This window comes from Chrysemys picta, chromosome 23, assembly GCF_011386835.1.
Source record: "Chrysemys picta bellii isolate R12L10 chromosome 23, ASM1138683v2, whole genome shotgun sequence".
NCBI lineage: Eukaryota > Metazoa > Chordata > Testudines > Emydidae > Chrysemys > Chrysemys picta.
This window is the reverse complement of record NC_088813.1, coordinates 14,571,630-14,591,186: the sequence shown is the minus strand read 5'-3', so window position 1 is coordinate 14,591,186 and position 19,557 is coordinate 14,571,630. Positions and strand designations below refer to the sequence as shown.

The 19,557-nt window shown below is 58.1% G+C and overlaps 1 protein-coding gene across 9 annotated transcripts in view; it reads right to left on the bottom strand.

Moving 5' to 3' along the window:
* Positions 1-936: 936 nt before the first annotated feature.
* Positions 937-19,557, bottom strand: part of COL16A1 (collagen type XVI alpha 1 chain) — a 163,753-nt gene continuing 145,132 nt past the window's right edge. For all 9 annotated transcript variants that reach the window (XM_065577009.1, XM_065577010.1, XM_065577011.1 and 6 more), the window contains 22 exons: positions 18,427-18,480; positions 17,902-17,955; positions 16,103-16,156; positions 15,388-15,432; positions 15,108-15,161; positions 14,465-14,500; positions 13,466-13,528; positions 12,026-12,097; positions 10,579-10,632; positions 10,211-10,255; positions 9,573-9,617; positions 8,414-8,467; positions 7,802-7,855; positions 7,154-7,204; positions 6,469-6,558; positions 5,872-5,907; positions 4,620-4,664; positions 4,164-4,352; positions 3,869-3,935; positions 3,253-3,429; positions 2,857-2,934; positions 937-2,180 (listed from right to left, as the gene is read on the bottom strand). In XM_065577009.1, coding sequence (XP_065433081.1) covers positions 1,978-2,180; positions 2,857-2,934; positions 3,253-3,429; positions 3,869-3,935; positions 4,164-4,352; positions 4,620-4,664; positions 5,872-5,907; positions 6,469-6,558; positions 7,154-7,204; positions 7,802-7,855; positions 8,414-8,467; positions 9,573-9,617; positions 10,211-10,255; positions 10,579-10,632; positions 12,026-12,097; positions 13,466-13,528; positions 14,465-14,500; positions 15,108-15,161; positions 15,388-15,432; positions 16,103-16,156; positions 17,902-17,955; positions 18,427-18,480 — 1,620 coding nt within the window. In that variant the 3' untranslated portion in view covers positions 937-1,977. The remainder of the gene's footprint in view (positions 2,181-2,856; positions 2,935-3,252; positions 3,430-3,868; positions 3,936-4,163; positions 4,353-4,619; positions 4,665-5,871; positions 5,908-6,468; positions 6,559-7,153; positions 7,205-7,801; positions 7,856-8,413; positions 8,468-9,572; positions 9,618-10,210; positions 10,256-10,578; positions 10,633-12,025; positions 12,098-13,465; positions 13,529-14,464; positions 14,501-15,107; positions 15,162-15,387; positions 15,433-16,102; positions 16,157-17,901; positions 17,956-18,426; positions 18,481-19,557) is intronic.

Here is a 19,557-nt window from a genome sequence, read left to right as displayed (position 1 = left end):
AGGAATGGGAATTCTGCTGGGCTCCGGGGCTGCTCGTTTACTCAAGCACATCAATACTTAACAACCTGATTTTGTTCACCCCACCTTATGGAACAGTAAATATGCAGACTCTGGGCTCTTTTCACTGGCTAATGGAGTTCCTAAGACCCACTCTTCCTATGTGCTTGTTACCTATTTGTATTCTGGCTTAGCTCAATGGATGCTGCTGGGCAGACGTTTGGGCTGTTCTGGGGGATGGATGCTAACAACAGACAGCAAGGACCAACTGTAACCATGTATCCTTTATGCAAAGTTGGAGAAACTTCCCCTTACGGTCTTGTGCACACTATGGTTGCAAACCTATACACACAGCTGTTGCTGGGGCCAGTTTGGCTCCCCCAGTCTTCTTACCCAGGGGGTCCTGGGACTCTCGTGTTCCCCATTGTTACCAGTTTATAAAACTATCCTCGACAACTCTGCTAGGGTTAGGTTATGGCCCGGTTCTTAGGAAAAAGTCATTGCTACTTAAAACCATGGTACGTTGCTATATGAAACAGCGTTTAGTTCTGTTGGTGAAATCAATGGCCAGTAGGAGCCTACATACTTTTGAGGATCTGGGCCTGACTTCTGCTTCATGACAGACAGAACTGTTGATGGATGGTACAAATGATTTTCTTACATCCTTAAGAGATGACGACAAATACTAACAGGAAGGGAATATATCAGTACATGAGTTCCTGGTCCAGATGCCAGATATTCCATTGAGAATACAAACTGTCGGGGTGTCTTCCAACCTTTTGAGCTCCATCCACTTCTAGTACATACTCTGGGGCTAGTTTTATCTATGGTTGGGGGAAGGACAAACCGGTAGAATGTCAGCTCTTACTGTCCCCAGGGCGATAGACAAAAGTGCTCAAGATTTATATATAGAGAGTTGCTTTAAAAATGCGGACAAAGTTTGGGCAGGAATGTTTTATTAGTTTCTGTTTGTTTGCTCACCAGATTCAACCTGCTTCAGTGAGGAAAGCAGCCCTCCCTTTCGCACACTGAGCTGAAAAGTGGTAACTGACTGCTCAGACATTGTATTTTAATAGTTGGAAACCGGTCTAGCACTTAGCAACCCAGTCATGATTTTTAGGTTAGACGCTTGTTTTTCCACCAAACGAAAATGTTGGGCTTTAAGTTAAAGGCCAGCACGATTGCTCCGCTTCATGGCTATGAGAAGATGCACAGAAGCCTTGAAAAATGGCTCGGTGATCCAGCTTGCTTGCTCTTATTTTTCCCTAGAATGATTCTATGCTGAGGGCCAAGACTTTGTGCAGGAGCTCTCTCTAACGCAAGAGCGATATTGGCACCAGGACAAGGAGATGGCTGACGACACATATGATGCTGGCACATTACAAATGAAAAGAGCAGCAGAGCATGCACTGCAACACAAACGAAAGGCACACGGGGCAGAAGGAGAGTTGTCTCAGTCATGTGAACGGGGATATGTCATTTCACAAACGATGGAGGTGGGATCTGGAATCTTGCCTGAAGTTCCCTCCCCGTAACAGCTGAGGCTACTCAGAGGCGTGACAGTTAAAAATACCCTTCCTTCCCTCGCCCTCCCCTCTTTTTCTGCCTCAGTGCCCAAAGTGCTGGTGATGAGCAGGTGTTGAAAGACTAATAATTAATTAAAACGACAGAAGAAGCTAGAGAAGACACAGGAAGGTGCAGGCTTGGCTAGGGCAATGATAAGCAAAGACACCATCATGAAATGGATTTTGGCTGACCACAGATGGCAGTGTCCAATTCCCTTTACAAACACAAGAGATGCGCGCGCGCACACACACACACACACACGCACGCACACAGAGTCATGAGAGACTTAACCCCACTGGAAATCAAAAGAAAAAAATATTAACAGCAATAAAAAAATCATTCACGACCAGTCGCGAGGCCCGAGCTTTGGTCATTCCCAATGGAGTCCTTTGTGAAAATGCCCTTCAGATCCGCTCAGCCTAGGGGTCCTTTCATACTTTTGGGCTCGTACATAGGCTGCTCAAGGGGCATCATGCTGAAGCAATCGGAAGGGTTACAATGCCCGGTCTTTCCAGGCTGCCCTGTAGCTCCTGGTGGTCCAGGAACGCCTGGGATGCCTTGCTGTCCCATAGGCCCAGGCGGACCCAGCTTGCCATATCCTGGTGGCCCTTGGGGACCTGAAGAGGAGAAACAAGAAAGGGAAGAGAGGAGCTGAAAAGGCTGTTTGTGCAAAACCAAACCCAGATGCTTGACTGGCTGGTTCTTGCACACGTGCTCAGGGTCTAACTGATCGCTATATGCGAGGTCAGGAAGGAATTTTCTCCAGGTCAGCCTGGCAGTGAGCTTTGGGTTTTTTTCCCCCCTCCTCTGCAGCGTGTGGGTGCGGGTCACTGGCCAGGATTATCTGGGTCTATCTCACTTGCTCATTTCCCTGCCATTGTGGCGGCCTCGGGCACCGGGGCACCTCGGTCCCTCCCGTTCTCTGCCTGTGGCACATAACAGCTACGTCTCCCATGGGTGGTGACGCATTGGTCTCATTTCAGTTGTTGGTTCCGTGCTGGTGGCCTGTGAGATCCGGGTCAGACCAGAGGATCTGGTGATCCTGTCTGGCCTTAAACTCTCTGACTCCGTTAAAGCTGACCCACCGCAGTTCAGATGGTTTGGATGGAAAGGCTTTGGTCTGAGACCCTCAGTCTGTCTCCCATTGTTGGGAGAAGCTGAATCAGGAGATTTCCCCCTGAAGCACCGGGCGTCTATCGCCGTCCGTGTCCCTGCAGCAGGAAGGGCTAACGAGTTGGCCTTAAAAATGCTGAACCAATTGGGTCCCTGTTGTGATGTGTGCACGGGTCTTACCGGGCGCCCCTGGCGGGCCGCTTTCTCCCACAAGGCCAATGCCCTTCTCTCCCTTTTCTCCTTTGGCGCCGGGCTCACCTGGAATGCAAGAGCGCAGTAAGAAACCCCACCCGCAGAGCGTAATGCGCGTGAGCGACAGAGAAGGAGGAAAGGACGATTCCATGGGGCTGAGCAAGAAAGCGAGCACGTACAAGGCCACCCGTGGAAAGAGAAGGCGTGAACCACACACATGGGCTGGAGTTCCCTTAACCTGCTTTGCAATCCCGCAGCGGTGAATTCCAGCTGCTGCCACCACGCCATTAAAAATCTCCCGACTCTGGAGGCCATTTCTGAAACTCCGCAGAAACGTCAGGGAAGAGGAGATGCAAATAAAGGGCTTTCAGATGAACGACCTACCTCTCATGCCCGGCACACCTTGCCGCCCTTCTCTCCCGATCTGTCCCGGTAACCCAGGGGAGCCAGGAGGCCCTGGCCGCCCTGGTGCTCCATCTTTACCAGGGTGACCTGGTCGTCCTGGGGAGGCAGCCATCTCCACCGGGAACTGCATCCTGGAGGCATAGTACGCCATCCTCTCTGCAGAGAGAGACACAGGGAGCCAATGACTGTGCCAGCCAGGGGTTATTAACCCCAAACTCTTGCTATCAGGAGTGTAGGAAGCCCATAATGGTGGGGGCTTATCTGAAGACCCTGCGGGGTCTAGAAGTGCACAGGAAACGCCAGCTCAGGAAGTAACAACTGGCTCAAAGAACACGGCACGTTGCTGGAAGGAAGCCAAACACCATGCGCTTATTCAAAGGGCTCTGAGATGTAATGCGCACACAGATTCTCGGCACACCCTACACTAGGTAGTGGGACGTTGGGAAGGATGAAGGGCAGCCCTAACCCTTCCAGGATTTGGACACGTGGATGTAGAGACTGGGGTAGCTCTTTCAGCCTGGATGCGCCAAGCACTAAGCCGTCCCTTGCAGCTCAGTCCAGCCCTCCAGCCTCCCGTTCCCACCGCACCGCTTACCGTCAAACATTTTGTTCAGCTCTTGCCGGATGAGCCGCTTGATTTCGTCATAATTCACCATGTCTCCCTAGAGAGAGGGGACGGGAAAAACCACAAAGCAAAACTCAACCCGGGAAAAGGCAGCAGGAAGACATGCTTCACCTGTGGCCACACAGTGAGTCGGTAGCAGAGCTAGGAATAGAACCCAGGAGTCCTGATGCTCAGAGCCAGGTTGTGAACCCTTGTTCAGGCTGCTTCATTCTGCGAGAACCCCCCGCCCCCCAGCAGCAGGCACTGACCCCTTCTCCCCCCTTACCATTGTGCCTGGGAGTCCTGGCGTCCCCGGGCTGCCAGCAGGTCCTGGGGAGCCCGGGTGGCCTCTCTCTCCCGGAGAGCCACGTGGTCCCACGGGGCCCATGGAGCCACTTTTCCCTGGTCCTCCAGGCATGCCAGCTCTCCCTTTCTCTCCAGGGTGCCCTCTCTCCCCTGCAGGGCCAGCTTCACCCTGGAATACACAAGAAGAAGCCAGATACAGTCAGAGGCAGAAATCTCTCCAGTTCCTCATCACCTTTCCCCAGCCGGACAAGAGACGGGCATCTCTCTACAGTACAGCAGCTCTCAGGGCAACCTGAGCACGGGCTGCCCCTCCAGGGAGCCCAGGCAGCAGGACTGCAGCTGGGGAAACAGTCCCCTGGGCAGCCCAGAGCCCCAGCGTAGCAGCTGTCCAGAGCATTCTACTAAGCGTCATGGAGCAAAGCCGACCTGCTCTTACCTTCTGGCCAGCTGGTCCTAACAGTCCAGGCTTCCCCGGTGGGCCCTAGAAGGAGGCAGAAGGGAGCAGTGGTCACGGGAAGTTCTGCTCTGAAACGGTTTCTAGACCTTGGTGGCAGGGTCTAAGCCTGTGTGAAGGCGGCATACCGGAGAGCCACAGTGGCTGGGGAGGGCTCTCTCTCTCTCGGGCTCTGAGGATCAGGAAGCTTAAAGCTAAACCAAGAGGTTTTCGAATGGCTGCAGCCGCTCTGGCCCAGCCGTTCGGGTTGGGAGCTTTGCCGCCTCTTGGGCAGCTGGATCTCACGTCTGAGTCCGAGTTGTTAGGGCCAGAAGTGACCGTGATGATCCGCTCTTCTGACCTCCTGCGTTACACAGGCCACAGATCCCACCCAGTCACCCCAGCGTCAAGCCCATATCTTGTGGTTGAGCTTGTGCTCAGCTTTCAGCTCTCTCCTCCTCTCATGCCAAAGCGCCTCCTTTATGCCACTGGCTGATGCCCTGTCTGGATCCCTGCCTCGTTAGACCAACCCTGCCTGGGGGCAGGAGGCAGGAATGTGGAAGCAGGGAGGTTAGCCCCTGCCAACTCCTTGTGGGATATGAACATGTGCTTGTTGGTACCTGGCCTTTTATCCTCCAGGCACTGGCCTCTATTCTGGCGATTCTGCCAGAGCTCACGGAGTAAGACAGGCATGCTAAGGCCCCGCTTACCCATGTCACTGGCACACCCTTTCTAAGGTACCGCCACACACGGTGACACTAGGGAACTGTCACTTCCTCCACTCTGATGGCAAACCAGGAAGTCCCACCTTCCAGGAAGCCTGGGATGGGATGCTGCCCCTGGTGGCAAGGAGCGGGCACTGCAGGAATCTTTGTGGGGTAGGGAGCCACCTCCTGCTAGGGGTGCAGCTCTAGATCACAAAAGCAGCTCGAGACGTCAGGATGGTGCAGTCTGGGGTCGAGGGCAAACCAGGCCTGAGCATTGCCCCCTCGGCTGTAGTTATTTATCCTCAACTGGGCATCTATGGCGCACTCAGCACTGCTGGGCGAGACATCGCTGACGCTCAGGGGAGTTTTGCCTGAGTAAGGGCTGTGGGTCTAGGCTCAGCAGTGGCACCGACGGCAAACACAATCCTATTGCAATAACGGGCCGGGAGAAGTAGGGGGCAGAGAGCGCAGCGTGGACCTGCCGCACTCACTGCCGTGGGACAGAGAGCATGCGAGGGGGGGAGCCATCATGGCCAGCATCACAATACCTCTTTCCCTGCTGCTCCGTCCGCGCCCATCTCGCCCTGGGAAATCAAAGACAGAAACATGAAACATTCCAGAGCCCTCCTTTCTCCACCCCATGCTCCCAAGGAAAGGGACCTGGAGCCCAAACCCGCCTGGGATGCTGTGGCTGAGAACGCATCTCGGGCTCAGACCCCGTCAGCACTCTCTGAGGGTTCGCACCATGCATCGGGAGTAAAGAATTCCCAGCACCCAACGGGGAGGTCACCAGGGCAGCCCCTGCAGAGGCAGTTCCCAGCGTGCGCCAAGCACCCAGCAGCGCACGTGCTGTCGTACGGATGGATATTGCCGAATCCACACCGCACCGAGCGAAGGATGGATGGGCTGCGCCTGGCAGAGCCCAGACCGGCATGCCATAATTGGCAAACCTGGCACCATAGAGAGGAACTTGGCAACCTCAGAGCCCGCCGGCGTGCTTTGTTCTCCGTCCCTCCCACGGTGCAGTTCCAAGGGGCTCAGTGTTTGATGTCTAAGCCTCTCCCCCACCCCCACTGACATTGTGCGCTCCAGGCTCTGGCATCGCCCTGGTCCGTGTCACGTCTCCATCAACATGCAGCACTCACGGGTGGTCCAGGGTGGCCTGGGGGCCCGGGTTGCCCGGGCATCCCTGCGAGACCTCTTTCCCCTGGAGATCCCCTCTCGCCCTTCAATCCCTGGAGAATGGGGAAAAAGGAGAGAGCGCTGGTTTCAGACGTTATTTCGAAAGTGAGAACGAAGCCATCAATAGGTGCCCAGGTGTGGACCCGGGCACTCGAACATGCAGTCGTGATAAGAACAGGCAAGGTACGGGAACTCGACTGCTGAGCCAGTTCTCCAATGTGGATGCCCTCATTGGAAACCGGGCCCTACACCACCTCGCCTGGCCCCTGATCCAACTGAGGCTGGAGAACTGGATCCCGAATCAGATCCTAGCCAACCTCCCGAGTCCCATCGGCCACATTCGCTCCTGAGCATGGCCCTGGCACGGCACGGCACGGCTTCGTGTGCCACCAGCCCGTCAGCTGGTGCTGCAAGGCTGGACATGCACTGCCTCTGCCTGGGGGATGGTGGCATCTGGGAACATTTCTTGTGATGCTGGCAGAGCAAAGCTGGTAACAAGGCTGGGGTGAGACCCCCAGGGTGAGGTCCGCTCGCCCCGTCTGACCCACGCTGAAACCCACTCTGGGAAGAACGAGGCTGCAAGAGACTAAACATGCTCCTACGGATCTGTGCCAATGGGGAGGCCCCTGGGGCAGGGACAGCACTTACCATTCCTGTGATTCCGGCTGGGCCCGGCTGGCCTGGGCTTCCTGGGGGACCCTACGAGTGAGAAGAAATTAGGACATTTTAACAGAGTAACAATTAACCTGAGAGCAGGAGCCGAAGCCAGCCCTAGGAAAAGGCCGATCGGCTCCTGCCCGCCCAGGGAGCCAGGGGCAGGGCACCGTGCAGACCGTGCAGTGTCTACTACACCCCTCAGCTCGCTTCTTTAAACTGGAGGAACCAGTGAGTGATTGAACAGCAGCGCCGTGGCTAGAACAGCCAGAGCACCTCCCACCAGACGCTGTCCTGCCGAGCAGCCTTGCCCGCTTGCACAGGCCGTGTCATTTTATTTAGGGGCACGTAAAATATCATCCCTTACAGCGCCTCCTGCTGGGAGAGGCTGGGACTGCAGTAGCTGAGCGTTCCCCCAACCAACCAACCAACCCCCTTGAAGTGCTTGCTGCTGGGACTGGCATTGGTGAGAGTTCTCCTAGAGCCAGTGCCCCTGCATCATCCCCTACAGCGCCTCCTGCTGGGCGAGGCTGGGGCTGGCGTGCGCTCACACAGCCCTGTTTTCCCCCATCGGTGCCGGATTAAATCAGTGCATTTGGGATGTTGTCACTTCTTCTCAACCACGGCAAAAATCCAACTTACTAAATGGCCCGGAGGCCCCTGTCTGCCTTGGGGTCCCATCGGACCAGGTTCCCCCTGCAAAAGACAGAGCGATTATATACAGTCGCAGCTCGTACAGTACACACCCCCCCTCACCCAGCTGACCTGTACGCAAGAGCATGAGAACCGCCGGTGGGAACCGGGCCCCTTCCCCGAGAATCTGGGCGGGTGTTTGCATACGCTGTACTTCAGCGTCCCAGGCCAGATCCTCAGCGACTGTAACCCGTGGTAGCTCCATTGACTTCACCAGAGCAGCAGCACTCATTTGCCCCACGGAGAGCCTGGCCCTATGGCAACAGGGCTGCTGAAGTTCTCCTGTGAGTCGCTCAGGGTGTGTCTACACTGCAGTTAAACACCCGCGGCTGGCTCGTGTCAGCTAACTCGGGCTATGGGGCTGCTGAATTGGGCTAGGGCTGGAGCTTGAGCTCTGGGACCCCGCGAGGGGCAAGGGGCTTGGGACGAGCGGTCAGGGAGCAGAAGCACAATCGTGGCCGGCCCTCACATCCAGTGTCACTGGTGGTGGGTCACTGCCGGGAGCCGCACACGGCGCCCTGAGCATTAAACACCCTGTCCTTCCGCGCTGCACTGACTCACCTCTGCCCCTGTCCGGCCCGTGCTTCCGGGGGGGCCGGGTTTGCCACAGTCACCCTGGAAAGAAGAACACACAGCATGGAGCATCATGCATGCACCGCGTGTAGACAGAGAGCGAGGGAGCGGGGAGTCTGGGCTGCATGGGGTTTGTCACACCGGATCCGGTCACTGGGCCAGCCAAGCTGGCATCTTGCCTCTCACCGTGCTGAGGAACGTGACAGCCTCCAGTTACACATACCAGCCACATGGGCAGTGCCATGGTCAATGACCACCACATCCTCTTAGCTTGCGTCGCTGCCAGCTTCAATGGATCTACACCAGCTTATTCCAGCTGGGGACATGGCCCCATTGGGATCATAAAATTATCCAGCCCTTTAAAATCAGGCAGCCCCGGAGGTACCCAGCCTCTGCCGCCATCTGACCAAGCAATCCCATGTCGACACCCAGCGATGAAAAGGTCCCACCCTGGGCGGGAATGGCCTGGCTTGACTAGAAGAGGAAGCCACTGCCACGCCTGTATGTCACAAGTCCATCACTGCCCAGCCCCGGCACCGCTACAAGCCAGGCTGGTTCATCTCCGTCCCTGGAAGCCGCCAGGCTGCCCTTAGGTTGGCTCGGTCCCTTTGGAGGGGGCTTGCAGCGGATGAATGCTGAGTGCTGGTGGACGCTGTGGCCTGCTCTCTGCACCACTCGGGGTGGGTGTGAGATTCCTGGGGTGCACGAGCTCTGAATGACGGTGTCGGGGAATGCTGGGGTGCTGAATACGCCGAGGGGCCCTGGGGTGAGGCCATGACAGCCGACCAGAGCAGGAAGTTTCAAACAGCAAAAACACTCCACGACCCTCCCAGAGCGCCTCAAGTCCCCCCAGACCCTAACCAGGCAGATAAAGCCCTTTGCTCTACCCAGGGTGACATTCACCCCATGCGGCGGGCCCAGCACGAGGCGATGTGCCAGTGCAAGCTGGCCCTACTGAACTCAGTGAGAGTTGGCAACTGGCTCCAGTGGGGCTAGAATTCCCGCCTAAGGGTTTACGCAGGGCCTGGGCCTGGTGAATGTCACTTCCAGCGAGCCCCCACCATCAGCGACGTTTCACAAAGCAGCTGCAGCCAGGGGCCTGCTGTGGATTCCCTGAGGCTGTAACAATAGCAGCAAACCAGCTCACCTTCTGGCCTGGGAGACCTGGGTGGCCGGGTTTCCCCTTGAAGCCCTGGTGGGGGAAAGAAGAGAAGAATTACTCTCTAGCATCAGGTGAGCAGGGCCTTCCCGGCAGGTTCTGTGCAGTCCCCCTGCCTCCCTCCCTCAGGCACGGAGACACCCACCCACGCCAGCCGCCAAGGAGCTCTCCATGCCATAACAAACCCACCGGGAGCCCCCGGCGCGGGCCAAGGGCAGGCCGCTCTCTAGCTCCTGACGAATTACCTCTGGCCTCTGGTGGAGATGGGGCCACTTTTGCCAGCTCTGGAGTCCAGCGCTTCTCCTTCCTCTTCAACAATCATCTATCTCCCCTCCCTCTGAAATTCAAGGCAACCCCCACTTTACAAGGCAGTGGTGGTGCTGTCTCCCAGGGAGAGGGCCAGAGCTGCATTTTGGGGGGAACTCAAGGAAAGCCCAGCTACCACGTTAAGCTCTCGCCATCTGAATCTTGTCAGGACTCTAGCAGTCAGCAGCACGGGAGGTGGTGGTGGGGAAGGGGCATGGGGTAAGGTGAGCGTCTGGCAAGGAATGACCTGAACACCCCCTGATTGGGGACGCCTGGTGCCATGCACCAGGAAGCTATTCAGGAATCCAGCCATGACTTACCGGAATCCCCATCATCCCTGGCGGCCCTGCAGGACCCGGGTCGCCCTAAGGAAAAAGGCAACGGTCACAGAATTAGGGTCGCTGTGGCAGGAAGTTTCAGGTGTGTTTGACGTCCCACCTGGGAGAGGAACCCCAGGAGTGGGACCCAGCTCCCTGCTTTCTGAGGAGGGGGAGAATAGCCTCTACCTCTGCTCCCCCTCCGAGCTGGCCCACAGCTTGGGATGAAGGCCAAGCTCACCCTGTTTGGGCTTCTGGTATGAGCCTCGGCCCAGGCTCAGCAGAAGGTCGGCGAATCCTTCACGCCAGCCGGGGCCCAGTTCTGAGCAGAACTGAGAAAATAGGTACAAAGCCCCATCCCGTTTTCTTACCCGCATCCCTGGCTTCCCGTCCTTCCCATCCAGTCCTTCCAAGCCGACTGGGCCCTGGGACATCACGGGGAAAGCAAGACCGAGAACAAGAGAACTCATGAGAGGCCTGTTCATTCACACCACTCTGCTCAATGGCCTGCTTGATCTCAGGTGTGGGACACTAGATAGACAATGCTGCTATATGGGAACACGTCAGCTCCCCAAGGGGCTGGGAACTGGTGCTCAGTATGGCAGCTGTATCCCTCCCTCGCCATCTGGATTGTAACCCTGGAACATCCAAGCAATGACTTTTCAGCTGTAACCGTCCCAGGAGCACCCAGGACTTCAGTCACTAGCTGTTCCACCCACCACGACCACATGGGCAGGGATGGAACTCACGACTGTCGGAGCCCTAACCGGATTTCCACCACCGGAGCCAACGGAGAACCTCCAGGAGCTGCAGTTGCGTTAGTGCTTATATCCAGATGCAAGACAGCAGCACAGCCACATCTGGGGTAGGCTGGACAGCCCAGCACATGGGCCTGCTCATCGGTGCATTACGCACAGCAAGTGTGGAAACAGGATGGCCAGTAAACAGGAAGAGGGACCATTGGGTGGACAGCGGTGATCCAATATCTATTCCACCCCCACCCAGGCACTTATCTCCCTGGTTCCAATCAAGGCCAATCCATTTTCAGATTTGCAGATTTGAAGGCTAGAAGAGACTATTATGCCCATCTCATCGGCTCGCCTGCATAGCACAAGGCAGAGGATTTCACCCAACGGTCCTGCATCTAACCCAGTAACTTCTGCCTGGGTGAGCCCGCATCCCTGTGTTTGAAATATAGGCCCCGAGGCTCCCGTTCCTTATTCAGAACCAGCACCAAGATTCTGGTCCCACGCTTTTGGCTTCAACAGAAAGCTGCTGGCGCCTCTCCCAATCTGTGGCCCAGGACGATGCAGCCACCCATGGGATGAAATGAAACGTGTTGCAGAGACTTTCCCCGATGATCATTCGGAACGAGACATTCAAGCAGCCATGCGGCGTCACCTGTGTGTGCCGTGACGTAGCGTCGGTGATGCTGCGTCGCGGCGTCAGGGCAGGATCCCTCTGGGCCGAGGCACAAATGCAGAGAGGCGAGAAGCCCTCGCCTTGGGCCCAGGGATGGCATCGTAGCTTAGTGGGGTCAGTCTTGGATTCTCATCTCTCATGGAGCGGGGGGAGGAGGAGCAAATCCCATCTGCTGATACCCATCAACCTGCCGGGACTTTGTTCTGTACTGAGCTCCTTGTCCACACGCACACCCAGCTGCTGTCCAGTGTCCCTCACAGTTCCTGCCACCATGATCCTGGGGCCTCCTTTCCCGTGCAGTCCATGTCCCCACCCCCTGAGCCCTTCCCCCTACCTAGAGACCCCCCCACTCCTTCCATGCAGTCAGGAATTGAGCTGGGAAAAAGAAACACTCACCTGTATTCCAGGAGGCCCTGGGGGCCCCATTGGCCCTGGCATCCCCGTAGGGCCGCGCATCCCTTCACTGCCCTGCAAAAGTCATATGGGAAGCAATGAACCCGCTGCCCTCTGCCATGCTAACACACCGGTACAGAGCCATGGGAGAGGATGCCCATAGTCTCCGCCGGGCTACTCCAGAGACTTCCCTTCGCTCTCAGCTTCTCCATACATTCCTGCCCCCCTGTGATCCAAGGGGTGAAGGAGGCTGAGTGGCAAATCTCCCGGGAGTGGCACTAGCCGGCTGGGCGAGGCCAGTTCCCACGAGGAGGAACACTTCCCCCTTGCTAAGGAACGGGTGCAGGTGCCAGCTGTGCCTGGAGTGTGCCAGCAGGGCACCAGGTGCACCCCAGCTTTGCACGCTCCATGTATTGCTAAAAAGCTGCAGTTTCTCCTTCCTCCCCTCCCTGGGCCCTATAGGGGAAGGAGCAGTGCTGCTGGGCAGGCGGGTCCCAAACCCCGGGTAGCTGGGACCTGTCGGCACTCACGGGACACTCAGTCATCACCCAGGCCCCAGGGGATGTTTCCATGATGGATCCACCACTGGAAATCAGCCGGAAAGGGGGTAGATTGTGTATGGAGAGCAGAGCTACCATTCGCAGGGGGCCCCGTGCGGCCAAGCACTGCTTCTGGTCAGCACCGCAGGGAGTAGTTGCCAGGCGGCCCTTTGGCAAGAGTCCGTGGCCCAGATCACACAGTGCAGGGCCCCCGTCTCCTCCCAGCACATGCCCGGCTGCCGCGCAGTGCTCGGCCCAGGATCTGTTTGCCCCAAACACCGTCCGTCCCCATTCCGAGCCCCCCAGCCCTGGAGGGGTTTGCAGTTCCCACGAGCTTCTCGCCGAGCTGTCCCTAAGGCTGTGCCAAAAATCACAATCCCATGACCTCAGCCACCTGGATCCAAACTGTGTATCCGAAACCAAGCGGCTCACTGACCTAGTCCCCCCTCCATCCTGAGCTCCTTGAGAGCCTCCCTTCCTCACAGTGGCCAGCAGGTGTCAACAGAGCCCTGAGAATGACAAAGGGGCTCTCCCCCCCCAGCCTAGGCTGCGGGGAGGGGGTGGGCGCTTGCGAGAGCACCTTGGGAAGCTGCTTGTGCCTCTGGAAGTGGGGGGCTCATTAAAGGGATCTAGAAACAGGCCCCCGGTGAGTGCCCAGCGCTGGCCCTGGATCCGATCCACTCGGTATAGGCCCTGCAGGACCAGCCCAGCCGCGGGAGCACAGCCTGTTTGGCCCTGAGCGGAGGCCGGAGCCCCGAACCCCGCCAGCAGCAGGCACCTCTCTCCAGGCCTGCGATGCTCAGAGGCCTCCACAGGCAAGGATCCCCTGCAGTCACCAGGCAAAGAGAAGCCCCTCTCTCTTGGGACTTCCAGCACCACTGCCTGCCCGCCTTGCAGCACTCACCTTCTCGGCTGCGGGGCCTGGCGGCCCAGTCGGTCCGGCTTTCCCTGGGAAACCAGGAGGGCCCTAAAATGACAAGAGTTTTGCAGTCTTTGAAGGGCTAATCAAGTCGCCCTGCATCGGGGTCTGTAATGAAATGAGCCAGGCGGGACGCTGACTCAGAAACAGCCTCCAGCCCCAGCTGGCTGTTACAGACTCAGCTCCCAGAGCCCCAGTGTGGGGGCCACAGGGGGCTATTGTAGGAACATCAGTCGGGCCCAGACAAGGCAGATCGCACCATTTCTGCAAGTGCAGCCTACTGATGCCAGCCACCAGCCCGCTCCCCGGGCGCGGTCTCTGGCGGCCGCGCTGAGCCCGGCTCGCCCCGGGCGTGGTCTGTGCTCACTCTGCTTGGCAGCTGTCACTGAACACGCTGGTAGCTCGCGTAGTTCTGCTCCTGCTGTGGACGGGGCTAGTGACGATTGAAATTTAAGCCAGAAGAAAACTCCTTTGGCCCAAGAGCCTCTGTCCCTGGGCTTCCGCCCTGCCTTCCCCCCAAAACCTCCTGGCTTGTCCTCAGCTCTGATAACAAGGCTCCATCCCATAACAAATGTACAGACAAAGCTCCCCGCCCCCGCTCGATTCCTGGCTGCAAATGCCTGCACTCGGTCAATCCCCCGATAATCACACAAAGGTGGTTTGGTGCCTTTATTGTCTCAGAAAACATGCCCAGGAAATAATCCCCATTGATCCCCCCACTCGCTCACTCTGCCTCTGCAAAGCCAGCACTGCTCAGCCATCGCTTTCCAACCCTGACGAATTGCATATCGCTCCCCCATAATGCTCCACTCCGGCTCCCTGAGCTCGTCATAGTCTACACGAGCGCCTCTGGCCAGGTGGGCGACAAGTGCACCCCGGTTAAGGGAACACCATGACCTCTCCTCTCCTCCATCTTCTCTGCCAGGCTAAACGCGGATGAGCTGAGTCCCCCAGTGCTTGAAACTTCCCTCAGGATGTACTTACGGCTGGCCCTGGGAAGCCTGGTTGCCCCTGAAATCCCTGTGAATACAGTAAAAGATCAGTCATTGGTTTACAGCGCACCCTTGCTCAAGGGGCTAGCCAAAGTCAGCCCGCCTAGCAGAGGCAGCTCTTTCGGGTGAGAGCCTCCAGAGTAGGGGGGTTGGTTCCCAGTGGGATCTGGGGTCCACAGGGCAGCGTTTGCAGCATCCGTCTAACTTCACAGCAGAGCCCGCGGCACCGTGCATGCTGTGGGCAGCCAAGCTGCTGCGTTGCAGCCTTCCCCCAAAGCAGAGATCTGCTAGCGCAGGGAGCCCTGAGGACAAGGCTCCATGCGGCAGCAAGATCGCAAAGTCCCTGGTGGCTTAGCAAGGCTGCAGGCCTAGGAACCTAGCCACCATTTGGGCACCTTGGGGTCATCTCATGGGGTTCCTCTGCGTGCTTTGGGGCAGGGCTTCTTCAGCCACATCCTGGTCACAGGGCTGAGGAGGGGTGGGGAATGGGGAGCCCCAGTCTATTCCAAGGGGCAGTGCCCACAAAGCAGGGGCAGCCGTGCCACCATCTCCCGCCCTGAAGCTTTGGAGCGGACAGTGCCAACAATTCCTCCCTGCAGGGAGGGGAAGGGGCAGAGGAAGCAGGAAGGTCTCACCTGATCTCCTTTCTCCCCAGAGTTGCCCTGAGTTCCGCGCTCTCCTCTCGGACCCTGGTGCAGAGACAGAACAAAGCAGAAGGGCTGTAATTTCTGTGCCGCTGGCACTCCTGAGACACACAGGAGAGCCGGGGCCAGCCCCACCAGACATCCAGCGCCTCGCCCGAGCACCCTCTTCCCTCCCGGCCTGTCAGCCAAGTGCCGATCCAGAGGCACCAGTGGGGGCAGGACGGGGGCCTTTAAAGCAGTTTCAACAGACAGATCTTAGCTGTGAACTTACCGCTGGCCCCGTAGGACCTGGGACGCCATCGGAACCAGGGGGGCCCTGGGGAGACACCAAGGGAACAGGAATCAGCTGTGCTGCCCGGGGAGGGAGGGATACTTACCGCATCACGGGCGAGCCTGCCGGCAGCAGCCCTGGGTTTAGCGGAGGCCCTGGGGGGCGGCTCAGCTCAGCTCTGGCCCCTTCGGCGGTTCTCAGTGACCCTGAATCCCGTGAGCTCCTGCAGGTGCAGCCATGAGGCTGCCTGGTGAGACGTGGCGTCGGCGCCATTAACCTGGATTGTTTCGCTCGGGGTAGCACCCAGATGCCCCAGTGCTCCCACCCCCTGCCGCTGCCTTGCTTCCCCCAGGGAAAGCCGGGGACACATCCCGGGAGGTATTTGCTGGAGGTGAGCGATGAACGTACGTAGTGCAGGCTTGTGGCTCGACAGGGCCACATCGTCCATTGTGTCTTGGGCTGCAGGCTGCCCACCCACCCCAATCCAAGAGGCTGCGTCTGCCCAGTCTCCCTGGTGCATGTTCTCAGATGTAGCCTTGTGGTGGTGGGGTTAGATGCCCCATGGAAGCAAATACAACCCAGCAGCACCCCCAAGCCCAGACACCAGGCTCCTCTCCTAGCTTGGGGGATGGATTCCCTTCACCCCCATCGAATGGCGAGCGGCAAATGGCCCAGAGGCATCGAGCTGGCACAGGGTCAGGTCCGTGGCACTCACCGATTCCCCTTTCTCTCCGGGGGGTCCCAAGTAGCCTCGTTCTCCTTTGATGCCCTGGGTAAGAAGGTGGGGGAATGAGATGAGCTTTGCACAGCAGCTGCAGGGGCAGGGGAAACCCACTGAGCTCGGCAGGGAGTTGGGGCTGGTAACTGGTGGGGAGGTAGCTGACGGTGGGAGAGGGGAACCATCTTGGTGGTGGCTAACGTGTGGGCCTGTGGGACCTTCCTCTGCTAATCTGCACCTCACCAGTGCCTCTTTCTTGGCAGGGGTGTGGCAAGTTCTAGTGACCCCCAGGGCCCGTGACCCCCAGGCTCACCCTCCAGATCAGCACAGCGGAGTTCCTCCCCTCTGCACTGGTTGATCGTACCCTCCTTCCCAACACGGCAGCCCGGCTTGTCCTGGCAGGCCCCGCTCGGCTGTCTCACCACTCCGCCAGGGGTCTCCACTCCCAGCAGCATGTACCGCCCAGGCCCCCCCGCTCTCAGCACTGTTGGGATCGTTGGGCCTATGAATTTACCCTGTTGGTGAGCTCAGCTGGAGGAAGCCAGTGAAAGTGCATCAAATGTCACAATCCCCGATAACAACAAATGCTGATAGGAAAAAGGTGCAACAGCGAGACAGACTGAACTGGTCCGAACAAAGAGAACTCAAGGGCTGTGTTAGAATCATGCCTGGTAAACAAGACGAGCGTGGGGCCGGAAATCAATGGACTATAATTGGTGTCAAAAGTGAGGTCTAACTGCTGGACAAAATAACAAGGGGACAGGCTAGTCCAGCCCCCTCTCCTGGGTCCTTAAAGAGAGACTTTGGGAAGAAAAATTGGATCTGGGAGCAAGCATTACCATCACAGCTGCCCCCCCCCCCCCAACCCTCTCCTGGAACCCTGGACTTTTTTCACTCCAATCCTGAGAGATGTCCTGACCAGACTGGGCTGAGAGAGACCCAGCCGGGGGTGTGAGACTTTGGGCTTATCTACAGTGGAAACTTGCATCAGCAAAGTTGTGCCAATGCAGTGTTTCTGAAGATGCTCCCAGCTGACGAGAGATGCCCTCCCACCGACATAGCTCTGTCTGCACCAGCGATCGGGTCGGGAGAACTATGTTGCTCGGGGGTTCGGATTATTCACACCCTGAGCGACCGAAGTCATTCTGTAGCGTAGCCCTGTGCTAAGTCCCCCACCACCCAGGTGTCCTTTGCCTTCCCAACCTAAATCCCGCCTTCTCTTTCCTATCCCTCTCCTCTTGCCTTCTGTCTAATCAGTGTCTGGCTGAGCTGGCCAAGACTGTACATTTTGCAACACTGCTGTAAGCCTGCAACCAGGAAGAGGCAGCTCAAAGCAATGCCCTAGACAGCCCGATGCTGGGACACGCTCGCCAGGCTCGGCGTGGCTGATAGACCGTGTCACGTGCCTGTGATTTCCAGCAGGGAGGTTGCAAGCGAGAGTCAACACCGGCGCCGTAAGCTGGATTTTCTATCGGTGCTTTTCTCTCTCCCCTCGTGTGTGTGTTCTGTTTTGTCGTCTAGGAAACGGGCTCCGGCTTTAATAGCAGCAGCAAGGCCAAGTGCTCCAGCTTCTCTTCCCCCCAGAACAGAGTTCATAGCTCTGATGCTATCTGAGAGACAGGAGTGGGGGGTTCTTCTAAACACTCGCTCCAGCTAAAGGGAACACGTAACTCGCCTTCCTCCTTTGCTGTATCCTTAAGGCAAGGTGCTGGCAGGCTGAGGACTCTGTGTACCAACCCCCGCGCCGTGTTTAACCCCAGGTCCCAAATATTCCATCGAAATGCATCAGTACTCACGTGCAGCCCGGGGGGGCCCATTGCACCAGGGTATCCGGGTTGACCGGGAGGGCCCTGAAGAGAACGTTGGGGATCAGACATGGCAGGCTCAAGGTTTAAGCACCTGTGCTGATGGCTTCTCCCAGCTGCTGGGCTCCTGCACCCCGTGCTACGCACCTCTTTCTGCGGGGCCAGCCTGGGGTGCACGGATGTAAACCACCCGCTAATGGGTTGGTCTGGCAAGTAAATGTGCCCGGCCCCTGCTGCCACCAAGCTGGGGACAGCCAGCCAAGGCAGGTCCCTCTGGGGCAGAGCTGGGATCATTGGTCAGCCTGGCAGCAGTATGCCCAGAACCTGCGGCTGCAGGACCTCAGCTTCCAGCTCTGTCCATGTCGCAGCCCCTCTGAACCGAGGTGTCGTCTCCCCCTCATACAGTGACCGCGGGGCTTCTCCAGCAGGAAACCGGCATCCTGCTAGCCCCTCTCCCCCATGGGGCAGCAAAACCCACTGGCGCTCAGGGAGTCTGCAGCCAGGTCTATCACTCACCAGTTCCCCTTTCGCGCCGGTGAGCCCAGGTGGTCCGCGCTCGCCCTGGAGACCCTTTGGAGAGAAAACATGAGGTTCTGCCGGGGCATTTCCACCCTGAGCCCCAGTGGCACGACCAGCTGCACGCAGCACGGCAGGGCCGAAGACGGTGGGATGGCGCCATACACAAACACAGCTCCCACTCCCGGAGCCGGGCGCTTCAGTTCACACTCCCTCCATTGCCACTGGAGGCTCTAAGGGGTATCGGCACTGTGAAAACTTGTCCTGCCACATAGCCGCAGAGCTGGCTTTTCCAGAGCCGGCCCCTCCTCCAGGGAGTCAGGGAATACTGCCACCCCGCTAGCTGGCTCCGGCACTTCATAGGCCGAGGGGCCGCGCCTGCGTTTGTCTGACGGCACAAAGGCCGGAGGAGCCTAGAGAAAGCCGGGTTGAAGATGAGCCCCGCCCTGCACCTCAGCAGACATCTCGTCCCGGGGGGCTCAATGGGTCGGATCCCCAGCTGGGGGGGGGATCAGCCCAGCTCCGTCGCCTTCAGTAGAACCCTGTCGATTTGCAGCAACTGGGGACCTGGCCCTAGGGACGTCCGCGCACATGGCTGGGTAGACACACCCTGGCTGGGAGACAGGGGCTTACCTGTCCCATCTCCAAAGGAACAGAGGCAACCGTCTCGGATGCTGCGATTCCTGAACCTCCCCCTCCCCCTGCCCCCTCACTCCAAACGCTCCTCCCAGACATGACCTCCCAGCACAGGCCGGCGCCGACTGGCCGACGCGTTGGAAGGCAGATCCTCGGCAGCCCTGCTTTCTGAAGCGGGTTCTTTGGACCATGATGGACGGGTGCTGCAGATCCCTTCAGTAGGCGGGGACATGGGGCTAGCAGGGGGCACTAATCTGGGCAGGGAAAGTCTTACCCCACAGATGGCTCATCGCTGCCTGTAACCCATGAGCAGAAGCTACAGCTGCCCGCTCCCTGGGACCTTGTTCCCACCCAAGGGCTCCCAGTCGCCTTTCCCCTCCCGCCGCGTCCCCAAGTGAAGCACACAAGCGTGCCCACAGGACAGGACGCGCCACCCCCAGCGCGCGGGAAACAGACGAGAAACGCACATGAGTTCTCACTGGGTGTTCCAAGGCA